At 52.5% G+C, this 27225-nt stretch overlaps 1 protein-coding gene across 2 annotated transcripts; it reads right to left on the reverse strand.

The window, feature by feature from the left end:
• Positions 1–573: 573 nt before the first annotated feature.
• LOC106045441 (arf-GAP with SH3 domain, ANK repeat and PH domain-containing protein 1-like) lies at positions 574–26951 on the reverse strand. Of its 2 annotated transcripts, none has more exons than XM_013195942.3 (26): positions 26688–26951; positions 22519–22591; positions 22116–22261; positions 20943–21017; positions 18632–18681; positions 18391–18520; positions 17831–17916; positions 17320–17395; positions 15886–15972; positions 15650–15750; positions 14417–14486; positions 13867–13954; positions 13405–13453; positions 12936–13099; positions 12667–12800; positions 12017–12108; positions 10027–10204; positions 9072–9157; positions 8619–8734; positions 7141–7208; positions 6569–6676; positions 6215–6419; positions 5406–5582; positions 4808–4953; positions 3824–3946; positions 574–2542 (listed from the first exon to the last, which is right to left on the reverse strand). In XM_013195942.3, the coding sequence occupies exons 1-26, from the start codon at positions 26811–26813 to the stop codon at positions 2468–2470; spliced, it is 2829 nt and encodes a 942-aa protein (XP_013051396.3). In that variant the 5' UTR covers positions 26814–26951; the 3' UTR covers positions 574–2467. The 2 variants fall into 2 exon arrangements, with proteins under 2 accessions (XP_013051396.3, XP_066834367.1); XM_066978266.1 differs by lacking the exon at positions 26688–26951 and adding an exon at positions 23752–24808.
• Positions 26952–27225: the final 274 nt, after the last annotated feature.

Raw genomic sequence — 27225 nt, forward strand, 5'->3', positions numbered from 1 at the left:
TTCCCAGGGCCCGAATCAGGCAATTCAGCATAAAATCACACCTCTGGAGGCGGGAGAAGATGCCTGGTATGGACTTGCCGTCCTGCACCCTGCAGGTTATGCTGGGACAGTTCATCCTCTGCTGAAAACACAGAGGTCTCAACAGCCTTGTGCACCCGGTGCCTCATCGGCTGGTTTCTTTAGGTCACCTGGACAGGATTTGGGCTCAGGAAGGAGTAAGGAAGGCTGTAAAATGTGCCTTGGCAACTGGAAAAAGCTAGCCCACGGAGAAAAGCCATGCAATCGGAACTGTTTCCGATTTCACTCAAGGGGAGGTCAGCCCTGCTTTGCTCTGCTGCCCATGAGGAGGTTTGATGTCTGAGAGGGACTGGCAAAGGGGAAGGAGATAGAAACCTAAACCAGACCAGCCCTGCACAACACAGAGCACTGAAGCGCTAGTATTTATTGGCAGCAGGCTCACAGGGCCTCTCCATCACTCCTGCAGCCGGGCGCTGCTGAAGCCTTGCCCTGAGCTGACACAGAGCAGGTTTTCCAGAGCACCAACAGTGAAACCCTGACACAGTGAAAACTCAATTATGAAAGTTATTAAGCAGGTATTCTTTATTACTGCACCGTACTGGTAGTGTGCTTATATTAGTGGGATATATACATATTCATTTTTTTTTTTTCCTGTAAGTTTCTTGCATATTCATCAGATCACCAAAGAATCATTAACATAGGTTCCCGCCCCTCTTCACGTGTGTACTGGAGTCCTTGGGTGGTTGTCCGGTGTACTCTGGTGGTCTTTTTTTGAAGGCCAGAAGTCTTCCTCGCTGCTAAACTTCTGACCTTTCCTTTCTTTGACAGACTTCAGCAGTCAAGTCAGGTCTTGCTGGTCCTATTATCTATGCATACAGTCTTTTACGCCCTTATCTTTGGGGTTGTTAACATACAATTGTGCTAGCTAAGACCTACAGAATCAACATCCTTTATCTTGTTCCCTGTCTCAACCCAGTGCAAGCAGTGAGGACAGCACAAATGCTCAGTGCTGCTGGCTCCACTGAGCTCATTTGAATTTCTAAGGCTCCTGCCGTGCCCCATCCTCAGCCAAAGTCACTATCCGGGGTTTGCTCAGCAGCACAGCTCTGCTCGCAGCCCAATAGCTCTGCAGGGCAGCAGCATGGCCCTGCAGCACCATTGTTTCCATTACAGCGGTCAGCGCACGGGACAGGCAGTGTGCTTGGTGTCATGTCAAGCGGCATAGCTGATTAACTGTTATGGGTTTCAGGGTATTGAACTATCACGCTCACAGATAACATAGAACACCCTCACTCTAGTCGCGTTCAATGAGAATTATCATGGCTAGGAACAATGCAATTAATTGCAATTTATTACAGCAACAGGTACACAGGCTCTTTGGATTGCCAGCGATAAATTCATTGTCTGCAAAAGCAAGCTAGCATGCATGAAATACACAGGTACACAGCCTGGCTATTAATGCGTTAAAAGACACAAAGGCTCTATAGAGATTTCTACGTTTCTGCAGAGACATCTGGTATAACCAAGCGTTCAAATCTTACCCCATGGCATCCCAATGGGGGGGAAGAGAGGCTCAGCCCATCGACTGATCCCAGAAGTCAGAAGGTATCCTTCGTGATGGTATCTTCCCTAACATCCCCTTTCTCTTAAGCCAATTTGTATTATTTTCTTTTAGGTGGAGCTTGAGTGACTCTACTCAAGCATATCTTGGTTATGATTGGTAAAAAGTTTTCTCACTTTCGTTTAAAGGTATAGGCTACGAGAAATTCAGAGTGCGTGCTCAGTGAGGGGTGGTTGCACCTTGGAGGCGGGTAGCTTTTGGGATGCAGGTGTGTTTTGGTATTATAATGATATTATAATGAGCAAAAGTGCACTAGAGTACAGCATTTTGTCAAAAATATGACAGGTCATTGGCTCAGGGTAGCAAATGTGCAGTTTACCGGTCTCAGTGTGCGCAAGAGCAGTCGGGTCCCCACCTGGTCACAGAGCCTAGCCGCGCTGTCTCCACTCCGCTCTACGCTCCGTACTGTTCCTTAGAGTCAGCGCGCCAGGTTTCCCCAGTGCGATAGCATCTAAGGTTGGAGGCCTAGGGAACGTTTAGGTAGTGCAGCTACACTCCACCCTGGAAGCTTCTTCAATGCTGTACATCTTCTTTAAAATGTGAATATTAGTTTAATTTTCCTAGTTATTTTAGGCAATTTCTCCACACCTGGGGAAAGCACAGTGGCCTGTTCTGTGCCCGCTGCCTTGCACCTCAGCCCCAAAGGCTGCTCAAACTGTGGCACGCTGGGGGCTCTGGGGCCCCAGCGCTGTTGGCCAGGGGGTGCTCTAGGGCAGGCTGGTTGTGGGAGGAGAGGCGATGCTGGGACCAGAGGCACGGGTGGAGTCCTGGGAGAGGGTTGCATTTCAAGCGGCTTATCAGATATTCCCTCCTGAATCAAAGTGGCTCCTACTCGTTGAGCACATGAACGAAGGAAGCAGGGAAGACACCTCGCCTGTGAGGCTGTCCTTCAATCCAGCCTTTCTGCAAGGAGAAAGGAAAAAAAGGAGGTGTGAGCACAGGCACAGGGGTTCTCAGGGGAATAAGAAACTGGGCCTATCACACTGCCCCACTGCCCGAACACAGTGCTCTGCAGGAGGCTGTGGCTGGTTGGAGAAAAGGAAGAATGAACAGAGAGAACCATCGTGCAGGAGGAGGGACTGAGGCTGTGTCTCCATGCGGCACTGGGGGGGCTGAGCCTGGCATCGGAGACACCTGTGCAACAGAAAGATATGGAAACAGATGGAATATGTATAAAATGTGAAATGTGATGTTACAGAAGGGAGCAGAAGAGTTTTCTACATAGTTTATGGAGCAGAATCTCAAGAGGAGGTTTGACTACTGCCTGTAAATACTTACCCAGATCAACGTCTGGGAGAAAGAGCTCTTCTCCAATATAAAAATATATTTGATGGTGGAATGGAGAATTTGGACACATTTGGGTTAGAAATTAGGTGTCATTTTTAAATGAGGGTTATCAGTTATTAGCTACAAACAATGAAGCCTTTGAATTTGCTTCTCCTAAAGTGCTGTAATTGCTGTTTGCAATTGTTTGAAGGATCAGGAAACCACAACTGTAATCACTGCTTGCTGCTTAAGTCCCCAGAGGGTAAGTGAGGTGTGCATTTACACCCATGTCCAACCCTACTCCCTGCCCTGGAGGAACCATGCTGCTGCCAGCAAGGGCAAATAGCTCACGGTTCACAGGATTACAAACCCCCCGGTATGCAAGAAACTTGTGACACAACAGGATCCTTTTGGCTCTGCTGAGGCTGCAGAAGCCACCACAGCTGGCAAGGAAGTCCTGTTTTGGCGATGCCAGCCAACCTGATATTGGGCAAGACTTCCTATGCTCTCCTCACATCAGGGCTGAGGACCTGCCTGCCTTGGAGTAGGCCAACAGCAGCCCATAGGAGAGCAGCCTCTGATGCCCACACAGAGGGTGGCTGGCTGGGGATGCAGGGGGGCAAGGAAGCTGCTGCAGGGTGAGGGGACCGACCAGGCCATGAGGAGAGGGAGGGGAACATGCTGGCACCTGTCCCAGCAGCAGAGCAGACTAGAGGTGTGAGGTCCTTGCAGGACGTGAGGATGCAGAGATCTCAGAGTAGGTTGCCCAGGTGTCAAGGAAAAGATGGAAAATGGAGAGACAGAAGCAAAGCAGGAAATGATAACTGGTGTGACAGTCCTGGGACAGAGGCAAGAGATGGATGAAGAGGGGAATTGTGCGCATCCCAATGCTATTCAGCACACATGGGGTTCACTCACCCACCAGTTGCTGTCCTCCTTTTCAGACACCACAATGATCTCGCCTGTGCGGAAGGTCAGCTCATCTTCCCGGTCAGCATTGCAGTCATAAAGAGCGCGGACCCTGCGGAGCAGCAGCTTGTTCTGCAAGCAGGAGAGAGCATTGTCAAACCTCCTCCATACTTTGTGCCATCACCTTTGCCACACACAAGTAAAATAAATTTAGTGCCTTACTCCTTGATCGAGTCCAGAAGTTGGACTCGAGGACTCTTGTGGGTCCCTTCCAACTCAGGATATTCTATGACTCCATGATCCTACCCCACCCTCCCCCAGCAAAGATGTGTGAGAAGTGAGCTCAAGAGATGGGGAAGTTTACTGAAGGAGGGAGGGCAGAGGTGGCCAAGCACATGCTGGGAGTTTGGATGGGACAGAGTTCCAGACGAGGCTTCTTTCTGCTTGGGCATCTGTCCAGAGGCACCTGCTTCTGTTCCCTGGGACTGTGGCACTAGTGGACACACTGTTTGGGGCCCCGGTTCCCAGAGCAGCTCTGTGCAAGGAGGCAGGGGTGCTGCTCAGCACAACCCAAGCCCAAGCAACCCAAGCAAGGTCCCCCTAATGAAAGGGCTGGGGAGAAGGGTGTCCCCTGGGGCACAGAGGCTGGGCCAGGGTGGACATGGAACCCTTGTCCTTGTCCAGAAGTGCACCCTAATCTGCCAACAACCTGAATTCACAGACAAGGCTTTTCCCAAAAGGCACTGGAGCATCGTGAGGATTTTGGTTAGCAGTAAATATCAGCAATCTCTGTAGGTCCAAGTGTGCATTGGGAGGGACCTGCCTTTCCCATGCACATAATTCCCAGCATCTGTTGGGGAGATGTCAAAGCCAGGGAGGCACAGTAGAGGTGCTGGGAGGAGAGGCTGCTGGGACCAGCTCCAGCTCACTTCAAAACCAGAGGTGATAAACGCAGGCAGACCTGGGAGCTGATCCTGGCCCATGACCACCTACCAAACTGCTCCTCCGAGGAAGAGGAGGTGGGACATGTGGGGGATGTCCACAACATGGCTCTGACTCTTGGAGGGATCGGTGTGGGCCAGGCTGTCCAGCTTTGCTGGGAACAGGCGTGTAAAGGCAGTCCATGGCCTTCAGGGCACCTACAACACAAGCAGGGTGGTCACGTCCTCCCACCTTTAAACACAGGTGGACAACACCTGTTGACAACAGCAACCACCACTCTTGGGCAACACTGTGCAGCATGGTGCTGCTCCTTGTCACAGCGTGAGAAAAAGTACCCCAGCCGGCTGAGATGGAAAGCAGGAAGGGAAACAGGATCTGGGTTTGGGGTTAAGAAGGGCAGCAGGGGAAGAGGATGTGGTTAGGAAGCAGAAAGACTTAGAGTGGAGTCTGGGGCGAGGAAAAGCATCACCAGGCAGAGCCGGCAGTGGTGGGAGCTGGGCCATGCAGCTCCAATGTGCCCCCAAGCTACCCTGGCTCAACAAGCCACGACCAGTCTGATCTAGCAGGTGCTGGGCCACTGGCCAAACAGCATGGCCAATCCCCATGGCATGGCCTGTTCTTGCCCGTCCTGGGCTGGTCTGTTCATTACCCGAAGCCAGGATGGCAAGACTTGGTTTCTCAGGGCTAAGTGGGACCCAAGGAGCTGGCTCTGAGGATGTACGCTTGTGCTTGATGCTGAGAGACAGTGGGGGGCTCCTCCTGGTTCGTGTGTCCTCAGCAAAGTTGGATGAGCTGGTAAGAAGATGAGGACATGACCCCTCAGGAGCTAAAAAGGGAGCAAGAACAGATCATGGGTCAGCAGCAAGCAGAGCTCCTGGGAGCAAAGCTCTGGGGGACAATTTGCACAAATGCATCAACAGGAATAGTCGTTTCTCTGCTTGCAGGTCTGACTTGAGAAATTTGTGAGGTTGGAGCCACAGTTCGGACAGATGGAGGGGAGGTCAGGCAGGACTTGGCAAGTCTCCCAGAAAGCAGGACAGCTTGAGGAACTGGGGAGCTCCAGCTCTCAGAGCTGGGACACACCATGGAAACAATGGGCAAGGGAAGCAGGATCCCATCTTACTTAGGAGCAGAACTGCAATGCTGATGTTTCTACTGGCAGCTTTTTCTTCCCAGCCATGTCTCTAAATATGCTCATCTCTGCCTTTCCCAACAGCAGCAGCACTCAGGAACGCACCAAGGGTAAGGATACACCATGCTGTTCCTCAAAGTGGGGCTCAGTGCTAGGAAAAACCAGCCAGCACAAGCCAGCCTTCCTTCCTCAAGGAGAAGAGGACAGATGGGCATCCTATGGCACTAGACAGCCCCTCACATCTCATTAGGGTCCCATCTTTTGCTGATGGAACCAGGCTGCATGGGCTCCAGCAGCTCACCCCACCACCCTACGCAGGATCTCACCTGACTTTGCCCGCTGGGGTGGGAAGGAAGGCAGGTAGGAGAGTGCTGGTGGCATGTCCAGGCTGTGGAGGTGGGTGTCTGGCAGGGCGTAGATGTCCAGCCGCCTCCCCTGGGGCACTGGCCCTGCTGCTTCCAGCCTGGAGGCAGTGGCAGGGGGGTGGCAGCAGCTCTGGGGATGGGCAGACCCCCTCTTCACAAGACCCAGCTGGGAAACAGATATTCATAAGTTAGTGCATGTGGCAAGGGTGATCGGCCAGAACAGGAGCACCCGCTCCGGTGTGGTGGGAGCAGGGCCTGTGGTGGCATGCATAGACCTGAGTCCTCCAGAGTTTCAGGCCCATGGAGGGGCCTCACCTTCTCATCCAGGTCTTCATCGCTCTCATACATGTCGTCTTGGCCCAGCCACCACTCATACTCTACATCGACGCGCGGGTTGAACTGGTTGTTCTGGGCCTGCAACAGCTGGGGCAATGAGGAGTCCCTTGAGGACCCAGCAGCCCTGTCCTGCCACACCAGCCCCATCCCTGACCGACACTTTGATTATCCAGAAAACAACTGCAAGCTGTGAGTGGTGCTTCCCATCCAGCAGGCCGGGGATTTTGCAAAGGTCTCCAGACATACTTGTTGGGATATGGCCAAAGCAGGGCTTGGACTTGCCAAGGAGATGCTCTCACCCCATATGGCTTAGTACAGCTTCAGGTCCCACTGCCTGGCCTGTCTGAAACTGCCCAGCCCTGAGGGACCCCTCACCAGCAGTGCCAGCACTTGCCAGACCCCTTGGCACCCTCCTCTGTGTCCCACACCAGCAGTGGAGATGCTGAAGGATGTGGGTGGCCCTGCACCAAGCGTCCATGCAGCGTCTTTCCCAGCCATGCTCTGCCGCCAGCATGTGCCCCAAAACCAGGGGCTGAGACACCATGTCCTACCAGCAATTCACACTGGGGATGTCTTGTCCTCCGGGCAATGTCCAGGGCTGTCTCTCCTGCTTTGTTAGCTGTGGGGAGAAAGGGCAACCTTGAACCTTTTTGAGGGAAGTGAAGGGCAGTGCTGCATGCAGGGAGCCTGTGGAGACTTGCAGCAGAAATGTTACAGTCACGGGGGAAGGAGGAGAGGACATGTCCAGTTCAGGAGCCCCAGAAGCAAGAAGAGACCCTTAGAGGGGCTGACTGAGGTGCTGATGGCACCAAGATCAACAGATCCTTCAGATCCCATCACATCTACATGCTGTTTCTGGGGACAAACAAGTACAGGGAAAATCATCTGAAGAGAAGGGGCAGCCTAAACCCAGACTGAAACAAAGACTCAAGCCATTAACAGATGGTGATGGGAAGATGAAGAAGAGGGAAGGAGCAATGAGACACACAGATAAGGAGAGAAAGGACTGTGAGTAAATCCTGATGGTTTACGGAGATGGGACATGATAGAGGGACAGAAGAGCACAGTCACTGCCAGAGCAGTGACCAAAAGTGCTACAAAACCAAAGTCCCACAGCCAGCAGTCCAAGGAGGACTCCATATTTGGCACCCCTTGTCCTCTGAGTCACTTGCAGGAAGCTTTGGGCAGACCTGGTTTGTGTGTCCTCATGCCTGCTGGATGGACAGGCCGCCAGGAAACACCATGCCTGTGAGTGTGGGTATGAGTGTAAACGTTGACAACCATTTTACTTCGGTTTCATTTTAGGCCCCTCTCTGTGGAGCTGTGGCATGGGGCTGGCTGAGAAGGGGTGGGCAGCTATGGGAAACCTGGAGAAGGGGAAGGGTAAGGGTTCTGCACCCTAAGAGACCAAGGAGCACCCCCAGACCAGTAGCAGAGTTTGCACCAGCTGCTTCAGGTACCTAGAGAGTCAGTGAAGATGGGTCAGGCACCTCTGCTTTTTCCTTAGCTGAGGCAGTGAGAAATTTGGCTGCCAAACCACTGTGTGACTGCAGAGACACACATCCATGTCCACTACCCCATCATGGTGGTCTCTCCGCCCTTGTGGGAAATGGGCACATCTCAGGAGTGCCCAGGAAGCATGGCTCAGCGCACCCACCCACTCAGCTGGTACCAGATGGTAAAAGCATTTGTGACTTCCCATGTCACCCAGGATCCCAGCTTAAAAGTTCACTTCTGTGTTGTGAAGAGGCCATTCATAGGCACTATAAATGACAGGACCTGTGACCTGGGCTCCAGGGCACGTGCGTTTTGGCAGCCCTCCTACCTGCTCTCCAGCATTGCAGGGTTGGCTCTGAAAATGAAAGCTAAGTGCCTGTCAGCCCACGGGCAGGGTCCCCACAACACCATCACTAACTGGCCTCTCCCAAATCTCCCCAGCCTCAGACTAGTCCTGTTGAGCGCTCCAGCAAGGTCAGGGTGGTATTTGCAGAGAAGAGTTAGAAGACTTAGGGATCCCATGGCCACTCACCGATGGCAATACTGGCTTTGGCCTTCAGCAGCAGTTTGAGACACTCGGGTTTGTTGTGAGTGCAGCAGTAGTGAAGTGGCGTGTTCCCCACCACAGTCTGCTTTTCTAGGCTCCCGCTGCAGCAAAAGGTGGATATTGTCAGCAAATCTGAGGAGAGCTGCTGGCCCCAGCCACATGCTGGCCTACACATCATTCTTCCCAGGTCTCCTGGAGAGTGCTTGAGAAGAGGCGGTCACCGCCACTGTTGCACCTCAACCCAGAGGACATGAGGGAAGGTAAGGCCCCTCTGATCTAGGGATGGTACCCCAAGTCCACCCCATGGCACATTTGCTGGGAGGCCTTCCCTGGTGCTTCTTCTCTTCTTTGGGAGCATTTTGGAGAAGCCCATGAGTTTTGCACCTTTCACTAGCACTGGCTTAGTCATGACAAGCTGACTGGGTGTCTTGAGCTTACCTGTTCTGGACAAGAAAATCAACGATATGCAATGAGGTTTGGTCAGACAACAGCACTGCCAGGTGGAGAATGGTCTCCCCAGGTTCCTGTAACCAAGACAGAAGCAGCAAAAAACAGGATGGGTCTGCCAACGCTGGCATCCCAGAGAAGAGCTCTGTCCTTCAAGAACTGTTCTTTACACAATTAAAATCCCTGACAGGTGAACAGAAACAGGTTTTACTTGTCTCTCTTTGGAGCCATGCCCACCAAGGCTCATGTGAACTGAGTAAACATGTGGAGCTATAGAGCCATGTTTCTCCAGAAAGGTTTTTCTAATCACACTCTCACCTTTTCTTTGTCCTCTGTGTAGCTTGCTCATTTTTCTCAGAGGCTTAGCTACTCATTTTCTAAACATCTGCCCTTTACCTGGCATCTTTATTATATATTTGTGTTGGCTTCATGAAGAATCTATTCTTCATGAAGAATCCACCCCTTTTCACATTTAGAAACAGCAACCAAAGGTAACTTTTTTTTCCCCCAGGCCAGCAGCAGACCTTCATCGAGGTCATGATTTCAGGGTGCATAACAGCTGCTCCCTGTGGAGCTGCTCCTTGCCTGCCAGTTTGTCCTAAGACATCCCATTCTTGTTCATGGCAGCATTTTGCTCCTTCAGTTATACTTGGGAGAACACCCACTGGTGTCCTTGCTGGGAAAGAAGATGGCACAGCAACTGAGAAAACCCCCCTCTGCCATGGCGTTCCTCACTCTGTGGGTTCTTTTGGCAAAGAACCTGACAAAACATTTCCAAACACCCCCGAAACATCCCACTGCCTTCTGTGGGTAGAAGCTACTTGGGTCTGCTCCAAGGGCTCAGGCTCCCCACAGCCCCAGATTGCACAAGCTGCCTGTAGGAGCCCCTTGTGGATGTCCCTTGTCTTGTTCCTCTGATGATGGTACCATCCACCAGGTGCCATACCTGCAGAGGTGCCTGCACAGGCTCGCTCAAATCCATGTTCTCTGCATAAGCTTGGAGTAAAGAAAATACGTCCTTATTCTTGACGGCTTCTGGGAGGCTTGGGCACTGAGCAGCAGGGCTCCTCTTGGCATATTTCTTCTCAACATACTTGGAAATGATGAAATTTTTCCGAAAGGCCCTGGCAGAGACCAGCCAAGTGAGAGTTAGGAGCCCTGGGGTGACCCCTTGAGCATCCAGGGGTGTTCCCTCCTCTCCTGCTGCTCCAGCTGCTCTCCCTCTCTCTCCTGCAGATCTGCCAGGCAATGTAGCACCTTTCCTGTCCTTGCTTCTAGCAGGGCTCCCACCACCTTCCTCCAATGATCTGAGGTCTTGCTGGGAGGGACAGGGAAGCATCAGTTCATCTCCCACTCTCCCGGGCACTCAGCACTTCCAGACCCCTCCATCGCCTCTTCTCCAAGCAGAGAAGAGCTCTGCACTGGGCTCAGCTCCCTGACAATGAGGTGCTGGGGAAGCACCAGGTGTGAACTGGGAAAGAGTACCCAAGGATCGGGAATGGCTTCTGGAGGAGGACTGGCCAAGCAAGCTGCCCAGATGGAGGGTGCAAGAGCAGCAGAAGCAGTGACCAGCCAGAGGATCTGGGGGGCAGCAGGTGTGACCCAGGGGCACTGGAGCGCTCCCAACAGAAAAGGTGATCGCAGAAGGGCTAAATTATTATTACTGCATACAGCTTGTTTTCTTAGCAGCCAAGTCCAAGGCTGGACCTGGCAACCCTGACCCCACTCTCGCAGTTGCATTTTCTGGTTCTCCCTGCTCTCTGCCAGCCAAGTGCCCAATTCTTGCTCATCTATTTACTGCAGTGTAGATCCATACTGTCTAAAAGGTGCCCTAGTTGGGCCTTACACACCTGGAATGGACCTGGATTGTGCCTGGTCTGCCTCTCCACCCTCCTGAAAGTCCCCTCAGCCCTGATAACCCCAGCTATGGCTTTCCCCCAAGAGCTCTGCTGAAGCTCAGATTTGCGGCACTAAGCCCTGGAGAAGCCCTCAGCTACTGCTGGAACCAGCCACCACCCAAGCTCTCCCCTGTCCTCTCCTAAAAGCTGGGGCATTCGAAGCTGAAGGACAAGGGGACTGAGCTCATGTCTCCTGAGAGTACCTACAGCTACCAGCTCTGCTCTCTGCCAAATGTGAATTATGGCCTCTTGCTGCTCTCCTGCCTCAATCACTCCTGCAGCCCTGGTGCAAAAGGCCCAGGAGGAATGATGTGCCTTCCTCTCCTCCTTTAACAAACCAGTTCAGGTCCCTTCAAGCCAAATATCCTTCTTCTAACCATGCAGAATCAGGAGGACAGGCAACTCTGCTACCTCTACGTTACCTTAGAAAAGGCTCAGAAGAAGATTTTTGTGGCCTGCATCCACAGCAAACACAAGGACAGATACAACCCCACCACCTCAGTGAAAGACACAGGCACCTAGTGCAGACTGGAATTCTGACCAGGTTTGCATCTCTCTGCACTTCCATCACAAGTAACTTGGCCACGCACATCATGATGCCCACCATTCATTTTCTCACCATCTCTCCTCCCTTGGTTGATGACTACACTGAGCCTACTGACGCTGGGTCCCAGCTACTGCACTGCACCAGGTAAGTCACAGTCCCCTGTCCCACTCCACCCTCCCACCTGGGGTGGGAGGGCCATCCTCCCTACCAATGTGCACAGCCACAGAGCTGTCCTGCTTGGCAGCTCCACTTTTGGTTTCTCTTCTTGCCTTTCCAGCTTTGTCTCAATCCTGGCTCTTATCCTGCTGGCTCTTCCTCACTCCTCCACTCTCTTTTATCAAACCTTTCCTGCTGGGCTTGATGAAATTGCTTCTAAAGAGAAGTTACAGTCTGGGGAGGAGATCGGGTGGTGCTACGTGCCTGGTCACTGCGGGGAGCAAGCAGGACCACAGAACATGCCCACAAATACCAGCTCTTGCAGAGCAACTCACATGTCACTGTGCACCACAGGCTTGGCGGAGAAGCTGGAAAGATTCGCTTCCATGATGTCATTGAAGCCAGCGTTGCTGATGTTCCTTGCCAGCTGCAAAACAGCCCAGCTAGAGGTGACATGGGACGTGCAGCAGCACTACAGGTGTGGCAGCAGGAGAGGAAGCTTGGGGCTGAGATGCTGGCCGGGTATGGGGGATGTCAATGGGTGTGGGGATGTTTGTGTCCAACAGCCAGAGGCTCTGCCCTGACTCCTACTGCCGATATCTCCCCGCTCCAGCAGTACAACCACAGAGCTGAGCCCTAGGCTTGGATCTGAGCATGCAATGGTCCCAAAACTAAAACGGCACCATGCAAAGCCTCCAGCCCCTGTCCACCCCACACTGCTCTATCCCAATTTGGGCTTGGTCCTGCCCTGCACCATGGGACAAAGCTGGGGGAGATGGGTGACCCAAGAACAGTGAAGTGACACTCTCCTCTTCTTCTTGAAGATAACAGTTCCTACCACAGTAACCATGAAACTCCAGGCATTACAGCTTGGTATGGGCCAGCTTAAGAGGGGGGGAAACCCCGCAGAGTTAAGTTGGTTTCAGAAAGACCACAGCAGAAGAATGAGAAGGCCAGTGGACAGAGCACACCAGCAGCATCCTACCAGCAATTCAGAGGTTGCCAGCTTGTCCAAAGACAGTGACTGGATGCGGGAGACATGCACACCCATCTCTCTGTGAATCCCAGAGCACTCAATGCAGATCAGGATGCCCAAGTTAATGGAGAGCCAGGTGGGATCTGCAGAGACAACACTGCTGGGTTCACGCCCATTTCCTGCCTCTCATCCCCACTGCTTAGGGCACAAGCTGCACAGCAGGACCAGCAGCAGAGAGATGCTGGAGCATGGAGGGAAGGCAAACAGCTGGCTCTCACCCGGTGCTGAGCAGTCACAGCACTCCCTGTTCCCAGGCATGCCTCTGACCTCCTTGATGATGGCCCGGGTCAGCTCCTCCCTGCTGCTCTCCCCTCCGCCCTGCGCCTTGCTGAAGGCCACGTTCAGCGCCTCCTCCTTGCTGTTGCTGAGGACGGACACCCAGCTGCGTGGGCAGAAAGTGGCTTAGGAGTGGGGCCCCGCAGGGGAGAGCCTGGCTCTGCATGGAGCCACCAAGCACAAAGCTTCTGCACAGGACTCCAGCAGAAAAATGGTGCCAGAAAACTTTGTGGGGCCCCATGACCCGCTCGCTGCCAGCCCCCAAAGCAATCAGGACACAGCAAGGATGGGAAGGGCATCAAACAAGGGCAGCAGTGATCTGTTTAATTAGCTGAAGAGCTGGCTCCCCATCGGCAGACAGACAAGCATTTTTTGTTTGCCACTGAGCTGCTCTTTGCTGGCGGTACTTACGCGACACAGTCCTGCTCATCCTCCGCCAGGAAGCGATACGTGCGGTTGTCTGAAACACACAGAGCCGTGCTTCTCTGGGCACTGCGCTCACCCATCCTGCCCACCAGGCTCGGCGGGGTGACAGCCACCTCCTTCCCACCTGGCCCCTCCATGATGCTCCCCCAGCAAAGGGACCTGCTCCCATGTTGGGGTAGAGGGATGCTGGTGTTGGCTAAGATGCTGCACGGGAACTGTGCTCTCGCAGTCCACACACACACACACACACACTGCTGCAATGCCCGTCTCATGTCCCGTGTGTTCTTTGCTGCCTCTGAGCACAGCTGCCCCCCACCACAACTTCCCAAGCTGACCCAAAGCTGAGAGCTTCACTTCCTCCCTGCCTGCACTCACTCTCTGAACCCGAAGCACCACCACCCTCTGGGCACTTTCTGGAGGAGCCATGGGACAGGCGCCAGCACTCACGTGAAACCAGATCAAAGCATTTCTTGTCATCCACATTCGGCTTCACCTGGCAGGTCAGTAGGTTCAACTTGGCTGGCGGGCGGTTGGGCTATGAGTAGAGCAAGGAAGACTCAGGCCTCATGGCATCAAACGGTGGTGGCCCAGCAGTGGCAATCGTCACCTGGCTCCAGAGCCATGGACCTGCCTTGCCCCCAGCACTTCATCCTTGACTCTGCTTTCAGGAGTAATGCAAGAAGCAGCAAAGTGGACCTTTTCTTTCCCAACAGCCTGGTCCCAACAGCCTGGGGGTGCCTGGTCCTCAGGCTCACTCCCTCCATGCACACAGGCAAGTGAGGGCCTCCCATGTTTGTCCCTTGGGTCACAGGGACTCAAATCTCAGTGGGAAGTCTGCTTCAGCAGGGCAGACAAGCAGTGCAAGTGCCAGGCACAAGGGCTCTGCTGGGTCCCCAGAAGCCACTGGAGTGGTGGGCGGCAGGGGCTCAGCTGACCCAGCAGGGGCAGGCGCAGCTCCCAGGCAGGAGCAGAGCAGGGTGGAAGAACCAGTTCCTACCGTGCTGTGAGAGATGGTCAGGTAGCCATTCCTGATGGTGCATTTCCTCTTCTGCCAGACTTTTCTCAGCCTGGAAATGAGCAGAGGGTGGGATGAGAGGACACAAACCCACCAGGCAGAGGAACAGATCATGCCATGCAGGAGTGCTGGTGAGCTGTGCAAGGGACAGAGTGGGGACATGGCTCTCATCAGCCATCCTGTCCATACTGTCACAGAGTCTGTCATTCTTGGTCTGCTTTGAACTGAGAAGGGCCCATCATATGGCATAAGAACAGGCTTGTACAGATGGGTAACAGCTGCGGCAGAGGCAATGTGGACACAGAGCATTGCTTGGAGCAGCAGGTCCTGCTACAGAGCACGCAGACCTTTGCATGTGTCCCCAGCAAACAGCCAGGACTGTTACCTCCAAGCTGCTCCTAACACCTCCAAGACTATAAATGGGAGAAGGATGGAGGAGATACACCCAAAAAGGGGGAGAGACTGAACTTCAACCTGCAGTGAAGTGGACTCCTGAGCTTCAGTTCATTATTTTCTGTCCAGTTTCAGGTTAATCTAGGACCATTCAAGACCCTTCCCAGGACTGCTCATCTCCCAGTGCATGTCTCCTGTGATTCCCAGCCCTCAGGCTCCCATACACCGGTTGGAGATCCTCTCTTCAATGACAGTGGAGCTCATGATCTGACTCCTGGACATGGGCACAGGACAGATCTGAAGCAGCACAAGGGAAACCTCAGTTCCCTGCTGTCTTTCTCCTGTGGCCCTTGATGCCATCTCCAAGGTGGCACTGATCTGCGCTGCTGGTAAGCCACACCTCATTTGTGTTCCTTCCCCTAAATCTCACGCAGGAAGCTGAGCCCAGTACTGATCTGTGGGGTCTGAGGGTTGGAAAAGCAAAGGACGTGTCAGGGCTGGGAGGCAGGCATGTGAAAGAGTAGAAAACTTCACCCAGCCTGTGTATAAGTCCTCATCCCATCCATGAGGAGCTTCAGAGGGCACTAGGTAGTTTCACGTGAGAGAAATGCCCTGAGGGCCATGGGATGGACACTAGCTGCCCGCAGCCCTGTGTAGAAAGCTGCGGGAGACTGGGACAGCACCAAGCACACCTTCATGCAGCTCGTCCTGCTCCTCTGCCCTTGCTACCACTCCAGAAGAGGAGGTTGGGCTGGGTGAGCCCTGTGCTGGCCACAAAGGACCAAAGTACAACCATAAGAGACACGCCGAATCCCAACTCACCCATCGCTTTTCTTAAAGAGGGTCCCTGTCTTCTCTGTGCCGTACTGCTTGTTCCCTTGCAGCTGGTGCATGTTGTACCCTGCTTGCTTGCTCCCAGTGTCCTGGCAGAAGGAGAGGAATAGCAGCCGGGGTGACACCAGAAGGCAGCTGGGGCTGCTTCGGGTGGGAGGGAAGGAGTGACAGGGTAACCGGCGCCCTGTGAGGGTGTTCCCCCGGGGAGAAGGATCTGGCTTTACCTCCTTCTGCTCCAGCTGCAATGCTGCCTTCAGCTGATCCCGAAGGGCACAGAGCTGCTTCTTCTCCTCGTCCTGCCTGGTCTTCAGCTTCAGGGTACCAAAACACAGCGAGAGCTCACACAGGAGGAGGAGGAGAGCCCCGTGCACCTCAGCCCCTGTCACTTCCCCAGGTCCATTGCGAGCCCCGTTCCTGAGGTGGGAGGTGGCCGCTCCTCCCCTGCAATGCTGTGGTGCCTGTGCACAAAGCTCTTCAACAGAAACTTCTGTGAGGGAGCAGGCACGTCCCCAGGCAACCAGGGACCATGGCAAGAGCAATCTGCACTTTAGCCACCGTGTTATTTTCTGAGAAAACAACAGTCCAAAGCTCCCCATGGTGCAAAAACAACCAACAGCTTGAAGAACGCTGTAGGGTTTGTTTGTTTTTTTTTTTCTTCCTCCAGTTTGGTAGTGTCAGTAATTAAAAAGTCACCAAGCCATCAAAAAGTTAATTTCCACCAGGGATCTTGGTACAGGACTATGGCCCTGAAATGGAGCCTGGTGTTTGGTCTGCATGAAGGACCCAGAAGATGCTGTTTGCTGTGCTCGGTTACCTCGCTCCAGGGTGGCACGTCCTCTCTTTTTGTTATTTAAATGATGAATTTTAATTTCAATATGAATGATTACATTATGGAACAAGCAGGATAATTCCCCTAGAAAAATGGCAGTTGCCCAGAGGAGAGCAGCACTACAGGATCAGGGAAATGACTACAAATAACACTGTCACAGTCTGTGGGTGAGGATCATATCCCAGGCCCCCGCAAATCATGACTTATGAGGAGGTTTGGAAAAGGAGGAGCAAGGCAAACTAGATCTCAGGTCTAGAAATGCTAACATAAACCTTCTGCAGCACTTGAGGGACTTGGTACCCGCAGTGTTCAGGCTCTGAAATCCCACCATAGGCTTTGCCATTTTGAAAAACCTCTTCCTGTCTCCTGGCCATGTATGACTGCCAGAGCCCAAAGTCAAAAGATAAAGGTCACAAGGCTTACGCAGCCCTGTGAGAACTTCTCTCCAGCAAGACAAAGCCCCCAACAAAGAGCATGACGAGCTTCAGTTAGTAGCAATGGGCAGGAAAGCCAGGAGCACAAATGAGAAACCTGAAAGCCTGAAGAGCAGCTATGACAGTTGAATACATCAGTGCCTCTGGTATCCAGTTCTATGTTTCTTCTTAATATTATTCTGTGCCCTGGGGTATGACACCAAAACTTTCCCACTCCCAGTGATGGCTGCATTTCCCCTCAAAGGGTCACATTACACATTGCAGGCTCAGGAAATGACGACAGATGAGAAAGTCCCCAGATCTGCTTTTGCAAAGGAAGAGGAGGCCCTGGGGCAGACATCCCCGCTCTCCAGCCTGCGCCCCCTTGATGCACTCAACCTCAAATGAATACTCACATTCTGCAGCTCTGGAATGAGCTCATCTGTAAAATTCTTCAGTTTTGCTGTTGCAGTTAAACATTCCTGGAAAAAACTGAGAGGAGAGGCTAATGTAAGAGCAGTCTGAAATCCTGCTCTTAGTGCTGGCTGTAAAGCCAGCACTGGGCTCTCCCAAGCTTTTGTTTCATTGTCAAAAAAAAAGCTTTCTTATTAAATATACTTTGAAGCAGTTAAATTCAGGGAGAGTGCTCAGCACTGTCTTCTTCACATCCCAGATTTCAGTGAAAGTTGCCTGCTGTCTGTCCTATATTGTCATATGAAGTATGTCAGACTAAAGAGAGTAGACACACACCATTGAGATCCTTGTCTCCACCACCTCCAGGAGAAGAGGATTTTTAGCATGTTAGAGAATAGGCCAAGTCAACTGCAAGACCTCTAGGTCCTGCAAATTAAACCACCTCCCAGATTCCCTCTAAAACCAGCACTTCTGGAGTGAAGGGGAGTGAAGGCAGGTTGACAGTCAACTTACTTGAACTGTGAGCTGCAGTGCTTGATGTGGTTTTGCAGCAAGTCGATCCCTTTCTTGGTTTTGATCTCATTCACTTTGATTAGATACTGAAGGGAAAAGGACACAGCGACTGAAGGTGTAGCTTAGAGAGAAATGCCTTTCACGTGCTTTTCTTTATGCCCACCCCCCCACCCCCCATTACCAGTGAAGAGCAGTGTGTTGTGGCTCTTCCTGGTGGTCAGGCCCTGATGGGAGCAGCTCGTGTGGCTTTTCTGGGGTGAGAAGTTGGTGGCAGGCAGGGCCCATGAACATGAGTGCTCTGATCTGTCCAAGAGAGCGATGGACCCGTGGTGGATGCAGTTGTATCTCTACTGCCAGGTTAATACAGGCTCATGCTTCATCTAAACTCCTTGATCAGCCCCTATCCAAGGTTGGCTTGAGCCTACTGCAACCCAGGCAGCTCTCCAACTGAGGGACCATGTGGGCAGACCACAAAGAACTAGGGCAGGGAGGAGCCAGACAGACTTGTGGGGTCTGTGCCATGCCCCAGCTGCTCCCACCTGTCCTGTCCCTGTCCTTACCTCACACATGTTTAACTGGAAGGTCCTGCGCTCCTTCTCCATCTCCTCAGCAATCTCCCCGCTGCTCACCTCACTCCGCACCATGCCATGCTGCTTTGCCAGCTCACGCTTCTCTTTCTCGATCCTCGTGCTCAAGGAAAGAGAGACACCTGAAAGGCTCTGTCTGACTGCTCTCTGGTGAAAGCAGCCAAAAACAAGCCTCCAGGTCCACATCTCAGGGCAAGGAAGCCTGACAACTTACAGTTTGCTCTCATAGTCTTTGCAGGCCTTCTCAAAGGGCTTCTTGAACTCCTAGGAATAGCCAAAGGTACTGTTTGATGACTATGATCAGGACAGACCCTTGCTCACCCTGAGCATGCTGCATTCCCACAAGGTCACCCTGGCAGTAAGGCCCCACAGACCCAAGACATGGGTGTCCACAGGACTGTCCCTCCGCAGGAAGGTGTCCTCACCTCTGCTACATGTGCAGTGAACAAGTGCACTCACCAGTGCAGGTCACTCACAGGCATATGCTTGCACCCACACAAATACGCATGCAAATACACAGACGCATAGCCTCCAAAACATACATCACACACACGTGCATCACATAGGGATGTGCACAGCAGTACCTGGGTATGAAACCTTTTGCAGACTCACATTGTTAAGGGCAGAAGGAATTGCTAACATGCACACAAGCCAGAAAGTAGCAACCAGATTCTCAGCCTTTGAAGCCAGAACATTGTGTTTAACTAAACCACCTCTCAGAAAGACATCAGAAACCCACCTAAAGCTGGCAACATTGTCAGACTCTGATTCTTCCTTGGGTACTCATTCAATAGTGAATTAGTCTTGCTGCTACAAGGCCATTCATGATCTGTTTCTCATCTGACTTCATGTGATTTTACTATCTTGCTATATACAGCCGCGTTTGTCCATTAAATGCATTTATGCCACACTCTGCTCTTTTCTCACTGCTTACTGCTCTGCAGACCTCTGTCTCACAGAAAGATAGGGTAAATCCCCTGGGTAAGGCCCCCAGGTTGGAGGGGGGACTTCAGGAGGTCTCCAGCCCAGCCTCCTGCTCCAGGCTGGGGCATCACTGAATTAGGGCCAGGCTTTGTCCAGGTGGTTGTTGAAAACTCCCAGGGACAGAGACCCCACATCCTCTCTGGCTTCTTGTCCCAAGGCTTCTCTGACCCTCAAGGAGAAATTTCTTTATGTCAAGGCAGAACCTTATAAGGGCAGATCTCGTGTTTGTCTCCATTCTAATGAAAATGTCAAACAGATTCAGGTCAGGCTGTGATTCCTGTTGGTTCGCATTAAAAATGCCTTCAGCTTAATCATGACTTCCTGCAGGCAGCTGTTTTTATTCCTCTCTCTCTGAATGATTTTCTGGGTTTCTAATGCCTTCTTGTTATTGTCCTTAATGTAAATATCATACTTTTTTCCTTCACATTTTATATTCTTCTATCATACTACATGTTAGAAGTTCCAGAATTTGCTCTCTCCTTCCATTTTGATGCTCCCGTATAGCACTAGCTCCCAATGGGATGCCTAAAGGTTTGTTTCAATATTTAGTAATTAGAGAGAAAAAAAAAGGAAAAAATATGGAGAAGAAAACATGGGATGCTTGTCAGAGTATCTGCAGGTGCGGTGGAAGATGGCACTGGAGCAATAGCATGGATCTGCTCCAGGGAGCAGCAGCACTGCCCCTGCTCCTCCTGAGCTGGTCTGCCCAGCCAGCATGGGGGCCTCATCGTAGAGCTGAGTGCATTCACGCTTACCCTAGTTGCTCATTAAATCCTAGCAATCTTGTGTGTATGTTAGTTGATAATTAATTGCTTTACCATTTCAAATATATACCATGTTTGCAGGGACAGTCATGCAGGGGTGACAGCCTAAGTACAGTCACAGGGACTTTGTGGTAGAAATAATGCATGCAAACTTACCAAGGTCCATGACGACCTTCCCATTGGTTGAAAGAAAAGCAAAAATTAAATATGTTTGATGCTTTTCCTAAAATCTACGTTGATGAGCACTGAGAAGCTCTCTCGTATCTGTATGTTGCAGAAATTCCATGTTCACTTTAGCACCTGCTACTCTGCAGTTCCTGACACGTATGTGCAGCTGGTAGATACACACACGCACAGTCAGAGTCACACAAACACACGTGTGCTCACACATGGCAGTGCAGGAGCCATGCGGGGCTGCAAGGACCTCACCAGGAGGTTAGGGGGGGATCTGTGCCCTGACGGAAGGGAAGATAAAAATATTTGGTGCACAATAGCTTCAGTTGTCCTTGCATAGCGAGTACCTCCAGACTCCTCAGGATTCAGCTGTGTGCCTGCAGAGGTCCCAGCTCAGAGGGGCCACCAGCCTGACTCTGGTGTGAGGCCCGGCCTCAGGAGGGAGCAGGATGCAGCACATGAGGTGCAGGCAGCCCTGCCCTTGCAACACGTCTCCCTGACGGAGGGCAGGACACGGACCAGGGGCAAGCCCCACGGCTGGTACCTGCTCTGCCCCTTGTTCAACAGCCCCACTGCCGAGCAGCTCCTTCAGCCTCTGCTTACCCCTTTGAGCTCTTTCATGTCGCCCTTTATTAACGACTCCAGGGAAAAGTTAATGTTGTGGTACAAACTCTGCAACTGGAAAGAAAAGAGAGAGATCATGCAGCTGACACTGCCCAAGCCAGTCAGGATAGCATGGGAGCTCCTGGAAACAGTAAGCTGATCCAGCTGTGGGTGCAGCCCCCAGCTCTGTGCCTGGAAAAGTTCAGCTCCTAGCCTTGTATAAGGCAGAGTGGTTTTTGCTAACACTGAACAAGGACAGGGAAAACCCAAAGCCAGGAAAAGCATCTGGGGACCTAAGACCTATTTGCAAACTGTCCCTCTTCCCAGAAGCCCCACATCCTTTCTGATACCTGTAGCCAGGTCACCAGCAGGTGTCACTGGGCACATTTTGCTTCAACATCTGCTTGTGAGCGCACATAAGGAACCACTTTGGAAAACAGCCAGCTAAAAGCCTCCAATCTTGGAAATTACCAAGCTAGAAAAAAACGCACAGCCAGCCTAAGCCAGTGCTGGGGAGAGCATGGCTTCATGCAGGACACTGTACTGGAAACAACCAGAGCACCCTTGCAGCCAGCACTTCTGTGATCCCCAAGGCTCTCCCAGCTCCTTGCTAATCCCAACCGTGTCATTTCAGCACAAGGGAAAGGCCAAGTTTAGGCAAATGTGCCCACAACAGAGCTTTCTGTCTCCTGAAAACTCTTGTAGCTGTTCCTGAAGAGCTTGAGAGGTACCCCAACTCATAGTGAGCCTCTGAAAACTGGTGCAGGGGATGGCTCCTTGGCAAGGCTTCACACGGCACCCTCCAAAGCCACTAGAGCCTGCCTTAGGCACAAGGGCAGGATTCCTGGGTACGCCCCTTTCCCTGCTGGCATCGTGGCTGGTGGGGACCCCCATCCTCCACATGCTGCAGCCCACCTGGCTCTGACACGGCCACCATAAGCTCGCCTCTTCTGATCAGCCTGAGGTCAGCACCAAGAGTCCTGGCCATGCAGGCTGCATCACCAGCTCTGAAACCGCTGTTCACCATGGGCTCCTGCCTTGGTCTAGGAAAGGGATGAGCTTGGACCTTAAGGCTATGGACCAGAGATTCTTCCTGGGGACCCCCCCCCACCCACATACCCCTGCAAGCCAGGGGCCCTGCTCGATGGTCACACAGGGGACAGAGCTGCCTACCAGGCTCCTGACAGCGGTCAGCAGCTCCTGAGAGAAGGCTGCGAAGGTGCTGAAGGCATTGGCCAGCTGCTCCTCACCCTCCAGCTGGTAGTTGGCTGAGAACTTCTCCTGGGCAGCAATGTGGGCTTCCAGGTGGTTGATGAGATCTGGGAAAACATGGATGGTCTCCAGTGAGTGCAGGTGGAAGGTCAGGATATGCTCCCTGCCGGAAGCCATCATGCCCAGCTCTGCTCAAGCACCACAGCCAGCTCCAACCGCCTCCTGCTGCCCCGCATACCCACCACTCAGCTATAGGAACCCCTGGGACCTGTATTCTCTGCTGCAGACAACCCAGCCTGTAGCAAGGACTCCCCCTGGCCACCCATTGCAGCTTCCCCCTCCCCAGCCTCTGTTCTGCCCTGACCTTGTCCACAGCTGTGTTCCGCCTTGGCTGCTTTCCTCATCTTCTGCAGCACAGCTCGGTCTGCATCCAAGGCCTAGAAATGCAGAAGTTATGGTCACTGACTGCATCCATACACACATTTCTGTAATCCACAGAGTTCAGCCCAAGCCTCAGCATCCCCAGGCCTGACTGTCCCGCCTGCAGGTAGGTGATGGTCTAGTGGTAGTAATCCATGAGTATCTTAAATACCAGTGAGTGAAAGAATCACTAAGAGAGAATCAGAAAATATTTTAGAAAAAGGACTGATTAACAGCAGGAGGGGCTGGATACCACCACTGGCTTTGTCCTCTGGTGTGCACCACATCAACCAAGCCATGCAGCTGAACCCTTGTAGCAGAAGAGGATGTGAGTCAGGCTCTGTATGGGTCAGCACAGTAAAGACCATGTCATCTGAGGGATTTCAGCATAAACTTTCAGGTATCCAGAGAGCATTAAGCTGGAAAGTTATCTTCCTGTATTTTTTCCTGAACTCAGTGCAGCTAAGCAGGGATGTTGAGAACTCGAATTATGGACACAGACCCCAAGTTAGAAGTTAGCAGATATTCTGCTCCCTGGGAATAAGCTGCCACCCACAACCCTTAGCATCGTCTCACCCAGATGTGTTTAGGACTGAGTTTTTGGGCCAAACCCTCAAATGGAGGTTTCTGGGGCTATCAGTGCAAGACGCCTCTGGAGCCAGCAGTGCCATGTTCATACCAAGCATTACAACTCAGGGAATCCAGTGTTGTGCTTCAAAGAGATCTCAGTGAGCCAAGATCAGAAAAGCAGCGTAAGGATAAAGCACCTGAAGTGTCTGACAAATCCTTTGATAGGGCTGTTGGAGCCACTCATATCCCCATGTTTGGAAAAGCACTTCAGGATAATCTGGGACCTCAAGGACTAACACATTCAACTTGAAAGCATAGTTATTGTCAGTGCCACCACAGGGCTGGGACAGTCCCTTCCTGGGCCACAGCTCCCTGCAGTTGTCTGAGTCACTGCTTTCATCTCACAAACCAGCCACAGCCCTCACAGCAGGAGCCATGCACAGGCACATCTCAGTGTGGGCCATGTGGCAGAGTGAGGTTAGGACAAGAGGGTCTGCTGTCCTACATATCTTTCCAGAAGACAAACAAATATCCAAGGAGGACGAGCTCAGGCTAAACCCATCTCCACTGCAGACATCCATTCTCTACTTCAAAAGCATCTCCTCACCCTTCTTGAGTTGAAGACCTTTTGCCTAGATGAAGTCTGTCTCCTTTGCAGAAACTCCACTGGGGTGGCTTTCCCAGTTCCAGACATCTCTCACCTCTTCAACGCTGCAGCAGATTTTTAGGCCCAGTTGGTCTTGGCCTCTTCTCTTCCTCACCTGGCCTTGTACGTGGCACAGGGAGTGGGCATTTTGGAGCCAGCTGCCACTGAAACCCTGATCTCCAACCTGTCCAACAGCCTCCAGAGCCTCTTTCTCCCTCATTCCTCTCTGCTGCTGGCAGCCATCTTGACCAGGATGGCTGCCTGCCTTCCAGAACGTCCCAGGAGCCTGCCCAGGTCTCTTGTGATGCCAGTTGTATTTATGTGTCATATTTTATCAAAATGCAGCTCTCCACACAGAAATGCTCAAATCTCCCACGTCTGTGGCCTTCCTCTTCCTTTCTCCTGATAATCCCCACCCTGAAGGTGCAACCTGGGTCCATAAACCATACCCACCTTTGTGACCATTCCCTGCCTGCTAGGCTGGTGCTGTCAGTCCAAGAGGCTTCCCTGCTTCTGAGGAGCAGCTCCAGGGTGAGACAGCTACACGACATCCCCAAGGCCATCACCGACAGCCACCTCCACCTCGCATCGCTCCGTAAGCCCAGCTTCAAGAGGCAGGACTGCCTCCAAAGATCATGCACTGTCTGAAGTGTGTATGAGTACAGTTGCTGATCACAAGGCAGGAAACCCCAAGCTTCCCTGCCTGCCTGCATTTTCACCTGAATTTGCTTGCCTTGAAGACATGGGTCTGGTTCTACACTGGGCTGAGCTGCATGACTTTCCGTTTGGGGACCTGCCTTCAGAGCTGGCGGTGGAAAACCTATCCTTCCCCTGCAGCTCAGCACTCCTGCATGCCACTGCCCACACCACTGCTAGGCTCAGCTCACACCATGCCAGGGCTCTCCTTGCTCAAGTGAGGGCTTTTGCTGTGTTTACTGCTTTATCCCGTACTGGTGCTGCTCCTGGTTACAAGTATTCAGCTGCTGAAGGCAGTTTGCACACGCCAAGACTATTTGCTTTTCCCACACCCTCATTAATAGCTGCTTGCTGAAGCATTGCAGGAGTCACAGGCATGGGTATTTTTGCCTTTCCAAGGTGACACCGAGGACCAGAAGGATCCTGTGGCTCCAGCTCTATCACAGCATGCCACTCCCTTCTCACTGGCTTTCAAGAGCACAGAAAGTCCCAGGCTGAGAGGGATCATCGGTTCACATAATCTGATCTTTGTCATAGGCTTTTAACACTCACAAGACAACCTTCTGTGAGTCTATAACCCGTGTGGGACTTAGTGGTCTCCAAAGATAGCCAGCCTGGGATGGAGACTGAGCACTCACATCACCTTTTGGCCATGCGCACCATCATGATGCAGCTAAAATATTGCATCAAATTTCCTTTTTCAGCTTGGGATGTGGCCTTGTAAGGGATGTAGCAGTGCTCTTCTCTGGTCCCAGGGCTGACCTAGGTCTTGACAAGACCCTGAGGAGCACTGGCTCTCCAGCAGGCAGCCACAGGCACATTTCAAAGCCTTATTTCAGCTTTCCGCTTTTTGGAGGTTCTCTTAGCCATCTGCCTGGTCCAGCCCTCCAGGGTTGTGTTGCCAAAGATGAAATATGGTCCCCTCATATCCCAGCTCACACCAGCCCTTGCTGCTTTTACTGCAGGCCTTGCCAAGGTTTGTTGCCACTCAGCAGTGGGAGCCATACCATTGTGTTTTCTGTCCACTCTGTCATGAGTCCTGAACCAAGAACTCTGCAGACAGCAATAATTTCAGCAGTGTACATCTTTCTCTCTAACCACAGCTTCCTGACATAACAGCTCTGTTTTAATGGACAGAAGTTTTAACTTTGCTTTGGGTAGAATAATGGAGCAACAGTGGAAACTTAAGCAACACAAGGAAATTGCCCCATGCCCAAGGCTTCTGAGTAAATTCTGGCCTCCAGAGGGCTGAGAGAAAAGCCTCGGTAACCACCACTGACAAAATGATCTATGGAGTTGCGGAACCATTCAAAGTCTGCAAAGATAACTGACCCCAGGCACTGGAGGACTTCAGGACAGTGCAGGGGGGTCACAATCCACTGACAGACCCTGGTAAAGCCTTGGGCACCTTCCCTTCATCTGCTGAAACTACAAAATAACAAGAGAGGTGATGTGGTGGTGATGTTATTTATTTGGTCCCAGCACATTTATCAGACCAAGCAGGAGAAGACACCAAGGGGCATGGGGCCTCCAGACCACACAGGGAGCTCCACCACTTCCCTGGGCTCCCCAGGCATTGATCTCTGCTGCTCACTCCCTTGTGCACCAGCAGCCCCTTCCGCCTTCTGCCCAGCACCTGCCAATGCATATCAGGGTCTGGAAGCAAAGGCATTTGGCCCATGTAAGTTTTGCATTGGATGCTGCACTCAGCCGCCAGCCCTGACCCTTTCTCCATGGATTTTTTGAATGCATTTGGCTGCCGAAGGTCCCACATTGGTGTATTGCACAGTTCAACCTCGGACAAGCGAGGTAACCCTCCCACCACCCCAACAATTTCCTTTAATTCTGTTTTGTCTTTAGGGTGATACTCGTCTGACTAAAGTGCTCTGTCTTCTCTTTACGGAGCAGTGTGAGCTGGGTATGAGACACAGCCTTCCCACACAACCCCTTTTGCATTTGTCCCCACTGGCCCATGCCAGTCCCCCGGCCACCACAGCCCCTCACCAGCCTCTGCCAGGCCTTCGCTCTGTGCCTTTTGCAACACGCACCGACACCCAGAGGTACTCACACCGCTCTCCGTTCATGGTGACAAATGACACGGTGATGCCTGTACGAGCACAGATCCTGCAGGACCGTCATGGGGCCAGCCACCCCCAGACCCCCTGGGAGTGCCCCCACTGTGGTCCCCATCCCCTGCTCACCTCCTCCAGGCTGCTAGCAGTGGCCTTGCAGTGGCCCATGTGACTGGTGAAGGTGGAGGTGGTGGGTGAGCTGAGGTCCTCCTGCACCTGCCGCATGAAGTCGCACACCGAGATGAGGGCCGCCATGGTGCCGCAGTGAGGCGGCGCCAGGAAAGGGAACTGCTGGTGGGAGCCGAGGCCACACTGGGGCCAGGCAGGGGAACAGGGCAGAGGATGGGGTCATGCTGCTGCCAGCAGCAAGGGCAGGGGAGAGCCCCTTGCCTTGCACACCCACAGCCCAGACAGGCATGCATGCTCATTGCATGCATACATGCACAGAGTGACACAGCTGCAAATCCTGCGATCCTAAGCTGAAGGAAGGCTGAGACAGACATGCTTTATTTCAAGTCACAGGGAGCCACACCCTAGTGGTTCAGAGGAGAGTGCAGCTGAGCGCAGCAGTAAGAGCCCAGGAGCTGCCTAGGGGTGTGCACATGGCATGCTGGTGTGCATTGGTGTCCTGGGGTGCACCAGGTACTGCTGAGGTGCACCACAGCTG

This window comes from Anser cygnoides, chromosome 16, assembly GCF_040182565.1.
Source record: "Anser cygnoides isolate HZ-2024a breed goose chromosome 16, Taihu_goose_T2T_genome, whole genome shotgun sequence".
NCBI lineage: Eukaryota > Metazoa > Chordata > Aves > Anseriformes > Anatidae > Anser > Anser cygnoides.